The 11678-nt window shown below is 34.7% G+C and overlaps 1 protein-coding gene across 1 annotated transcript in view; it reads left to right on the forward strand.

Annotated features, from left to right (window-relative positions):
- The window catches only part of LOC150101901 (A disintegrin and metalloproteinase with thrombospondin motifs 20-like), a 186136-nt gene extending 178203 nt beyond the window's left edge, over positions 1-7933 (forward strand). Inside the window, exons 29-30 of the mRNA XM_090399926.1 lie at positions 5086-5282; positions 7838-7933. Of these exons, the coding sequence (XP_090256052.1) occupies positions 5086-5282; positions 7838-7933 (293 nt within the window). The remainder of the gene's footprint in view (positions 1-5085; positions 5283-7837) is intronic.
- Positions 7934-11678: the final 3745 nt, after the last annotated feature.

The raw sequence follows: 11678 nt of genomic DNA on the forward strand, positions 1-11678 counted from the left end.
AAGCAACATGGTCACCCTCTCCAACTGGGGGCAAAGATGCCATCACAGTTATAATCAGATCTTTTGATGCTATGACCAAATCTAAAGCTCTCGAGCCTTGTCTTCCTTCTACTACATGTTGATTGTGCCGTTTGTTCCTCAAGAATTCCAGAAATTCTATTCCCTCACTATTACATGCAGTTTCCTCTTCCCGATTTAAAATCTCCCATATCAATCATTCTTTTTGCACTTGCAAAGCTCAACTACCTAAACATCTCCTGCTCTTCACCCTCTATGCTCTCTGGCTTGTAGCAGTATCCACTGAATATCCTGTTCTGCCCACCTCTTTCTCACACCATATGCTTTTAAAACCGTTAGTGCCATTGTCCTTCAAATTATCCACTCTGAGAGGACATAAATCATCCCTTATCATAAGCAGTACTCCACCACTACGTTTTCCCTTTCTATCCTATCAAAAAATGCTATACCCTGCTACTTCTTTTAACCATGTCTCAGAGATCCCAGTAATCTTTGGACAAGCTGATGCTATCAGCACTACCAATTCATTTCCTTTATTCTGGATACTCCTGGTATTAGTATAAAGAATCAAGGCATTGTCACTGTTTCTATACTCCTCCTGACTCCACTGGATTCAGCATTACCTGATATGTTCTCCCTTCTCTCAAGTGCCTGTTCCCACAAGAGCCCACCCCTGCTACCATCCACCTCGATAATTCTAGTTTCCCTGCATTGACACACACACTTACTTGTTCAGAGAACAGCATTCTCTCCAGATGCCTCAAATGCAAGCTTTCTCTCGCATATAGTTCTTCCTTTCTGTCCTCAAATGCTCTCCAAGCATCCACATATTCTAAGCCTATCTTTTGACACATTCTGGCTATTATACTATTCATTATTGATGCTCTTCTCTGCAGCTCTGCATTATCCTACATGGGCAACACACTCAGTATCTTCCCTCTCTCTATCTTCTTCTGTACAACCTCGAGCATTAAACTCAGATTTCTTGTCATTTGATTTACACTGCCTGTCAAGTCATTTGTGCCCACAATCATCTCATCCCCTTTCACCTTACTTAATTGCCATAATCACACTATGTATCATTCTTCCAGGCAAAGACTCCTCTGGGATTCTATCTTGTACACCACAGATCATCAATTCTCCATACATCACGCCTCTTGTCACTCTTTCTTTCTTCCTCACCTGCATACCCCCCCCCCAACACACTTTGTCTTTTCGTTCCCCCACTTACCCATTGTTCTGTTATTTCTCCATCCCTGGTTCCTACGCTATCTCTCATCCCATCTCTTTTACTGGTTCTCCTATTCTCTCTCCTTCCATAACTCTCTCTTACTCCTACTCTGATTTGTTTTGCATTCATTGTTTCCAGTCACTTAATCTCATTCTTCATGTTTCTCCGTTCATTCCCAATACATTCTGCTTCTTCTTTCAGCACATTTCAAATAGCAACTAGCATTAAATAAGGATGCAGAGAACATTTGTTAGGGATTTTCAACTGAAGATAAGTTAGCTGTTCTCATACGGAGGTAGTAGGGATTTTCATCCAGAAAATATGTATTTTTCATCTTGCAAAGCAGAAATCCTGCCATAAGAATGCACACAATTAATTAACAGTCATTATATACTGATCTGATAGCCTCAGTTACTTCAACTGTAAATTCAAAAACAACCAACTATCCTAGGTATACAGTCTGATACTATTTTCTTCAAACATCCCTTAACTATTTCCTGTGCACCACTAATGTCTTTTCCTTATGCAGTTTCCAGGGGGATGACCTTTTGTTCTACCCTTGTCTCCCTCTGCTGTATGAAAAACCTCTTCCACATTAATCTGCTAACAACCCCTTGCCAACTTATACATCTTATTTATTGGTGTCACCCCAAAACTCTACTACCATTCTTAGATCTCTTCCAGTTACTTTAGAATTTCCCCATTAATTATATACTCTGCATGCCATCCTTGGCTACCATATTTCAAGACCTTACTTTGCAACATCAAGCTGATAGTTCCACTCAAGGAATATAACAGGAGGAGGAGAGGGAATATGATTATCCCCTCTATATTATATGAGTTAAATTGTCATATAACTGGCTACAAAACCAAGGTGATTACCTCATGGTCATGCTTACCAATGGAAGATTACACTCCATTCACAATTACATCAGGTCAGATCTTCAGAGGATGATCTGATCTGATCTAAGCCTCTCAACTCTCATGTATCTTCTGTTAAATATTGTTCAGGATAGTTCTCTTAAGAATTCAAATTTATTCTCTGATGCTATCTCCTCTTTTCAATCAGTATTACCATAATTAAAATCATCTGTAAAGATCACCCTTCTCTTGCTCATTAAGCCAATTTGTCCATACATTTCTTTGTCTCTCCTCATTCCAGGCTTATAGCAACACCCAACTAAATATCTCATTTTATCAACCTCCATCTCCCACCATACTGCTTCAGAACTAGTTGCCCCCCTTGTTATCTCTTGATATTAAATATTTCCATTGTTTTTCCAGCAACTTTGTCTGTTGCAAAATTACCCTGTTTAAAGCACCATCAAGTTGTGGCGCATTTTGACACACACACTCATCTAATTTGTATAAACGTTTATCATGCACTTCATTCAATTCTGACCTATTTTTGACTTACACAAAGCATATAATTGATTTTACTGCTGCAAAAGGTCTGATTGAAACAACTTAATGGATTTCATTAAATGCTATCTAACCAATGCTGAATATTAGTTTGATCAAGACACACCATTTGAAACCAAAATTGAAGCTCATGGATATCTTCCTATATGTATTTTTCAAATACCTAACTTTTATTAAAGTCTTTCCAAACAGACTAAAGTTATTGCAGTTTATAATTTTGATACATTTTTTCTCCTTTTTACATCTGCAAATGGTTTGATTAAATCTCAAAATTGGAATGGCTATTGCTTATGCATTTTGCAATATGCATCTAAAAATATATGTAAAACAAAAACAAAAATGCTAATGAATGTCATTTAAGAACATCATACTAATTTCTGTTAAGGCAATATAACAAGACTTCAGAACTTTTCTGAAACCAAGTACCCTCACTAAAATTGTTTCTGCAGGTACTTTTGATGCATTTCCCAAGTACTTTGTGTTCAGTATTGACATATTGACATTGTTTTGGGCCAATCAGACTTGAAGAAGTCACTTTAATAAATGTAACCTTGGTATTTACTAATCCTCTTGTCTGTGGAGTGGTTGGTTGATCAAAATATGAAGTTATACTCATGGTCTTGATAGACACTGGGCAAAAAAATGCACATCTTGTTTGCTCATGCATAAACTGGGATGTTTTTTTACAAGGTTTAAATGTGATATACAAGTGAAACTTTCTCAGTATTATTAACTTAATCAGTAATACCAGACAAGGAATTGGAACTCTTCTTGTGGTGATAGATAGTACAAGGAGATAGTGTATAAACACCTGTATCATTCAAAGAATTAGATAATTACAAACTATCTCCTCATACAATCTATCTGTCACTAAGAGAAGGGTTCTAATTATTTGATATTTCTGAATGAGTCACTAGGATATTGAAAAAGTGTTGTCTATCACATCTAAATATTTCAGCTTTTTTATTTTTACAGGGAGTTGTAATAAAAAGTTCTTGTTAATAAATCAGTGTCATATTGTAATGTATCTGTCATGCTTGAAGAGTATGCTATCACTTCCACACATGGTTTCCCAGCTTGAGTGGATGAATGGTTAGCTATCTGCTCCACCCAATTTATGATGAATAAATTGATAACTTATATTAATATATGCTGAAATTCCTTCCTTCTGTTCTCATCCATCCCTTAGGGGTAGAGTCCCCTAATGAGGGGTTTGTGACAAATTAATGCAGCTGGCTCATCACTCCTCTGCTGCATTCCCTAAGGGCAAGTATTTTTATGACTGTAATCCATGTGTGTTTATGGGACCAATTTGCCTGTTCTGAGGGACAAAAAGAGGCAGGGGTAGACCGTCAATGAGATGGATGGAGTGTGTGTGTGTGTGTGTGTGTGTGTGTGTGTGTGTGGAGAGAGGTTGAGGCTGCCAGAATAGCAAACAACAGGACTCCATGGTGAGGCCTGGTGTGGAACATCACCGAGCATCGCAGTGACCATACAACATCTGTCGATGCCCAGTTAACGTAGTAGTAGTAGTAAAGGACAAAAAACCCAAATTTCCAGGTGAAAAAATCCTATCTCTGTATGAGATTGGCTAACTCACTTTTAGTCAAAAGAGACCAGATAAAGGTTCCTCATGTCAAGGATGGGAATCGAAACCAGGTCTTTCCGACCGAAGGGCTTCATCTATATCGGCTGAGCTATGGAGGCTCTTGTTGAAATTAATTTTTTTATATTTTAATTCATGAATAGGTTGAATTGTGAACAAGAATAATAAATATGGGTTATTTATATAAAATGGCATTTATAGAATTTTTAATCAACATCTTGAATTCTAAATAAAGCCTTCTCTGCAACATTCATCCCAAGTCTTCAGTATTATACAAATCTTTGGATATTTTTGGAGAATAAGGTTCACTGTTGGAGCTCTAAAAATGTAACAAAGCTAATGCCATTACCCCTAAAATACAGTTTACATTTGAAACTGAATGTAACTATTGCACCTTCCTTTTAGACCTTGTTATTCTTCACCAACTTGATGGCAACCTTCAGTTATGAGTTTTCAAAAGAAGACACAGTACATTGTTCATGCCATCTATTCTCACCATCATCTGTATCAAACCTAGCATTATAATGACTCCTATATTATAACATATTGACAAGTAGAAAAAATGAAGTTTCCCCTGCTTTTGAATAAGTTGAAGAAGTATAATATTCATTATCTAAATAATAAATAATTGGGCCTCGCATTGAATCTTGGATATCTATGAAGATGTCCAGACGATGGTAATATATCCTCTGTTATAGCTAAGTTAATTGCAAACAAATTTTAGTTTGGTGTTAAACCTCATTTTGTAGAATGGTATTACTCTCAAACATTTTATTTGCATTTCTTATCATTCCTTTTTTTTTACTAGCTAATGACTTCACCTTCAGTTATACCTACTATGGTCATCAGATAGCTTATGGAACAGCAGGTGACTGTTATAGTAACACAAATTGTCCCCAAGGAAGGTTTTCCATTAATCTGCAAGGAACTGGATTAATGGTATCACCTCATACAAGGTGGCACATGGATGGTTCTGAATTTACAGTGAAAATTGAGAGGTTAGAGGTATGTTAGCTGTATTAAATTGAGCATAAAATTTAACATTAAATTTCAAATAAAATATATATAGTAGATTACAGCAAATGTCTTAAGATGTGGTGATTACTGTATTACTCCAACAATGAATTTTTTTTTTTTTTTTTTTTTGGAGCCAGCAACTTTAATCAATAGTAGTGGTTGATGTTTTGATATTCTTTAATCCTGTTTGGTGGTGTTATTGTGTCAGGAATAATGTTGCTTTTATTAAGGTAGTGAGTCGTAGAAATGACAGTAAATATCAAATTTGGGTGCAACTTGGAAGGTGGGAGGGATCTGGAATTATTGAAAAACTAAACTGTTTGTGGATGGAGATATGATATTAAGAGACCAAATTTTTGAGGAACTGCCTTAGAGACCAGTATGTAACAAGGCATGAGAAGATCAAGGGTCTTTGATTCTGTCATCTCATATTTGAATTTCTTTTGATATTGTAAATATGAGGTAGTGAATCTCCTTTGAGGAAAAGCCATTAGAACTATAAGGCTGGTAATTATGAAAAGCTCAGAAACAACTTGGAGCTATATTGGGGAATTGGGTGGTAAGGAGATCAGTGCTGCTTAGGCACTACTCAAGAACTATTTAGCAGAGGCAATGTGCAAATATTTTATTCTTGACAATAAATTGCATTCTTGTTTTAATCCTTGACTGACCCAAGCATATGCAAAGTTACACCATTTTACTACTTGTATATTGAAGGTCCTACCATACCACATTTGCTTATTCTGTTGTCTATTTCCATATTTAATTTGCCATCTTCACTAAAAAATATCATTCTTTCCATATAACTCTCTTACATGTTGAAAGTTTATTTTTCACTAGGTTAGGCTATGATAAATTTAGTTTAATCCTTTATCCCAGTGAGAGCAAAACTAGTCTGGGTAGTGGCCAATCCCTTAATGCATAACAGTATACATATCCACAAGGAGGTGTGTTTTGCATTATGGGAGATACTGGGATAGGAGTGTTGGTAGCTTGCTCCACCTTTGCTACGAGTTGCCTGGTGTTGTACTACTTACCCAGGTAAGATAGTACAACACTATATTCAGTCCTGAAGATATTTTCAGGTGCAAACTTTGTTTGCTCTCACTGGGATAAAGGATTAAACTAAATTTATCATAACTCTCTTTCATCAGAATGTATCATCTTTTAAGGATTATTCTTATAGATAGTAGCCAAATAAATAGAACTGCTGCAATAATTAGGTGTTCACCAGAACAAAATAATGTGGTAGTTCCATTGCGTAAAGTTCTAATCAGACTACATCTGGAATGCTACCCTACACTCAAATTTAATTGCTAATTTTTTTTATTATTATTATTATTATACAGAATCTCCAAAGAGTCTGAAGGCTCATCACAGGAGACCCACACTTGCCCCAATTTGAAGGAAATAAAAAACCTTTCTAAGTACTTTTAAACCAGGTAACAAAAATGACTATGAGAATAGATTGAGGGCATGTAATCTGTAAACTTTTGTACATAAAGATGAAGGGAACAGTATGATTGAGGCATTTAAGCTGTTCAAGAGGTATTTATTGGATGGATACCTGCGAGATTTTTCGAAGGGTAAAACAAGAGGACATCCCTTGAAATTATGTAAAAGAGTGAAATTCTTTTGCATGGAGAAGTGTCAGATACTGGTAGTGCATTTCCTAAGGGGGATGGGGTGTAGTAAGAATGGAGACAGTAATGCAGCTGACTTTGTGGTGTCTAAACAGACTTCCCATGACGAATCTTGCAGATCCATGAAGATCTTGTGATTTTTTCATATTTGAAGACAGTATTCTGCAACTCTCATTCTTGCCAATTCTAATATTTTGAATGGCTTCCATGAGCTTAAATATTTATTGAATTAGCTAGATTTGGTAGGCTGTCTTCATATCTGCTATTCCCGATGATTGTCTGTGTTCGAATATAATGGAAAGGGTATTCCAAGGACTCTAAGTGGAATTATGATATAAGAGTTAGGAAAAAATACTTGCTGTTGCACATTTTGGTACTCACTTTTTTGATAAGAGGTTTATATATGTATAAGCTTCTGCCAAAATAACTTTAGGATAGCCAGTACCTGACACTCCCATGCAAAAGAATTTCACTCTTTTGCATAATTTCAAGGAATGTCCCCTTGTTCTACCCTTTAAAAAATCTCACAGATATCCATCCAATTTCCACTAAAAAGAATGAAGGTTGGAAGAAGAAAATTGAGATAATCATGACAGATCAAGCCATTCATCTTCAGTTTTGTTAATTTGTACTGAATTAATGCCCTCCAAGTACTTATCCGAGGCCTTAAATTTAAGGTATCTAATCCTACAAATCATTATATTATTTATCTTCATACTTTTATTTCAAGCTGTTTTGTTAATTATTAAATTTGTTTTTTCACTTACAAGAAATTGGATGATACACACAAAATTATTGCAAAGAAACAAAAGATTTGTTTCTTTTCAATAATTGGAATTTTTTAAAAAAAATAAACCACATCTGCTATTTGAATAAGAATTACTGAATTTTTATTTTCAGAACAACAGGGTCTTAGAAGGAAAATGTGGTGGTCAATGCAGCACATGTGTACCCAGTTCTAAATATGGATTATTACTTGATGTTGTACCTCCTTGAAGAAGGTGATTTAATTAATGTCCTTTCTATTTTGTTGCCATTATTTAAGAGCATATTTGTCATCCTAATGCATGCTTTCTGCTGCTAAGGTTAGTTATAATGTTGGTTGGTATTGGTTATGCCAAAATAATCAGTTATAAAGCAGGTGTATTGTATCTGTAAATCATTATTATATGGATATTTCCAAGAATCAGGACCCTTTGCAGGTTCATACCAACCATCATTGTACAACCTACCATATCTCCCTCAAACACACTCACCAACAAAGCACTCACAATCACATATGGCAATCCACTCGCCACACTTCAAGTAAAAATTCTAGGTTTCACATTATCACTCAAAATGGTGCAGAATGAAAAATCCAAGGTTTCAAGAGGGGGGGGGGAACCTGTCTACATTTACTCAGGCAGGAATCAAAACCTCAGTATTTACAACTAAGATGCATTGTAAAAGGCCTCTTTCAAAGATGAATTATCTGGTCTCCAAAGTCATCGCATCTGGATATAGTATGACTACTTCTGTAAAGTAATTTTTTTTTCTCCTTTCCATAAACAAATAAACTGGCCTGAGATTAATTGACAGATATAACAGTGTGGCCTCATAGTCTTACTACTTATTCAAAACTACTACCCAAAAATCCTATGTAGTGCTTTCCTTTAATAATATAAGAACAATCATAAGAATGAATTTCATTACTATAATTATTATTGTTGTTGCTGTTGTTGTATCTCTATGGAGTCCAAAGAGTCATCATGGGAGATCAACACAATATGTATTGTACCTCTCCTTGAACCCATTAACAGATAAAATACTCACAACTGGTTCTGACAACCCATTGCATTCATTCTCCACACAAAAAATGTACTCCTCACCCCCCCCCCCAGCCAAGTGCTAAAACATTTCTCCTGCATCAATCCTATAAAACCCTTTAAGTAATTTAAATGTTTCTAACATATCTCCTCTTTTTTTGCCTATCAACCAACTTTTACAATCCACAAACTCTAGTCTTTCCTCATAGGGAGCATTGCACAGGCCAATCATCTCTAGATTTGCTACACCACTTTTTCCTCATCTACAACAAACCCAGGTGACCAGACTTGAGCACAGTAATCCGAATGTGGACATATTAAGGCCTTATAAAGAAAACTACTATTTATATATGCTGTATTTATTCCATTAAACCTCCATAATGAGTTCAAACCAGAATATAAGTCTTGATAAGGAAGTTATAATAATTGACAAGAACCCTGCTGTCCATGCCCAAGACCGGCTAACTTGGCTATGGCTGAGGAAGATCCTTAAGCTCCTCATGTCGGTGACGGGAATTGAACCTAGGACACTCCTTCCCCAGGCATGTGGTTGCGAAGCGCAAAGCCACTAGTCTAACCGCGTGGACATAGAGACTAATGACTTCACATCACTTGCTATGCATTATGGGGGTCATGAAGTTACTTCACATGCAACTTTCACTATCATTTTGTCTCTGATCAATGAACACATGGAGAACACACAGAAATTAATCACTACACAATTTAAAACTCAACTGAACAGTGTACCAATCTAGGTTATTACATAAGATTCAGTTAAAAACTATCAATATTGCTACACAGTAAATATAAAATTTTAATACATCTTTCTGCAATTCTGAGAGCAACTATCTTCTTATAATGTTAAATGTAATTTCTCAGGTCCTAAATTTGAATGGAATAATCAGTACAAGGTGTAAGGGTGGCTAACCATGTAAGTTGCTGAAGTTTGTTTACTAATATCAGAAACATTCAGAATAAGGCGGGGAGGGCATTATTTAATTCAACTTGGCCAAAAGTTATAAGTATTGATGAGACATGGTTTATGGAGGCTGATATAGATAATGCAATGTGTATATTATTTTTAGAGAGAATAGGGGAGGCATTTTGCTAATGATAAAGGAATCTGAAAACATCAGGGTTCACAAAAAGGATAGAGAATTCATTCTTAGCATGCAGAGATACTGAGTAAAGTCAAGATCCTAAATGTAGTTAGTTAGTTCTTTTATGTTGACCTCTCATATGGAATCATCTGATTCCATATGAGAGTGGTAATAATAATTTTAAAGCATCATCCTTTTATATATTGATTAGGTCTTTATTATTAAATACTGTTTTAGGCCTTTAAAATATATTAAGCTGTTATTTTATTTCTTTATTTTTGTTTTTATTTGTTTTGCAGAATTATTCTAGGAGTTCTTCCTAGAGGTGTGCAATTTTGAAGATGTGCAACTCCACAGTATTTGACCTCTTCTCATGTGTAATCTCATGTGTAAATACCATCTCATCTTCGGTCTAGAGCATGTACTGCATGCAAGTTCAGGAAATTTGCATTGTTGCAAATTTTCATCCATTAAAACCGACCATATTCATTAGTGTTACCTAGAACCAAACCTATTAATGAAGTTTAAGGTGGTTAAGGCAGAATACTTAATAAATTTAATGTTGAAATAAAACTTGGTGAAGTTTTATTTATTTTTTTAAATGATTCCATCTCTAAAAATATGGGTGATGGGCTTCCTTCTTCCATTGTCAATGTATATAATATATTAACATATCTATAAAGAAAAAAGTATCACTTTTGTGTTAATTTTTCATTGTGAAGTTAAATATTCTGCCTTGTCACTACAAGTGTCTTTGTACTTAAATGCCAAAAAGGAGATTAGAATTTTATCTTAAAAAAAATTTACTCATTATTCAATATTTTTCTGTCAAAGTAAACATTGATATAAATACTCATGTAAGTAAGCATAAGCGCATGCATGCTTCTCATGTAATAATAATTTTTGAATTTTAATTGAGCATCAGAAACTTTTGTTTTGTGCCAATTCTGTATCAATCCTTATTTTATGGTTGCTCTTAGTTATGTGAAATAGCAGTTATTGCGCGTAAATCTCCTTGTGTTATTAGCAACAAAGAACAGAACCCAAAACTGCTAGGCATTTCATATTTTATAATGTTGATTTCATGATAAATTAAACCAAGCATATCGAAAAATCTCTCAGAATTTAATGTTAGAATTTATATATATGAGAGTTCATATAAATTCAGTTATTCTTGACAGTGGCACATTGGAGAATGATTGTATTACTATAAAACAATTAATATCATTAATTAGATTACTAACTATAATCCTTTATTTATTCTTTTCATTGTCATGAATAGGTGTATTTATCACTGTGGATTCGGGATGATCAAATTTTAATGTGATGTTGAATTCCAAATCTTCCTTTTTTTTTTTTTAGTATATTCAGTATTCTTTACCTGACTCAGGAACAGATCTGCAGTATAACTATATCTGATTTATAAGCTGCAAGTTCAGTAATTCACTTTGATTAGAAACAGAATATAGTACCTTCCAGTATCAATTATTTGAGAATGAAATGTTGTTTGGACGTGTAATTTATTGGGATCAAATATCCTTTACTATACTGGATATTTTTTACTCTTTCAGGTTTGGAGAATTATCTATAAGAACTATGAAATATTGCCAGCATAAACTAATCTACAATACTAGATTATCACTGATTATGATTTCTTTTTTATAACTTCATATTTTGAAAAGATACACTAATGGAAAATCTCTGCATAATTAATAAGGGATTAAAATCTTAATTGTTGACACCATTAACAAGAAGTGTAATGGTATAAAGATATCCAAGATATCTTCTACCTTCCCTCCAAAGTTCTCTTTATCTGATTGGTCAAACATGTAAACA

This window comes from Typopeltis vanoorti, chromosome 11 (assembly GCF_054136105.1).
Source record: "Typopeltis vanoorti isolate ZY-2024b chromosome 11, IOZ_Tvanoo_1.0, whole genome shotgun sequence".
Classification (NCBI taxonomy): Eukaryota; Metazoa; Arthropoda; class Arachnida; order Uropygi; family Thelyphonidae; genus Typopeltis; species Typopeltis vanoorti.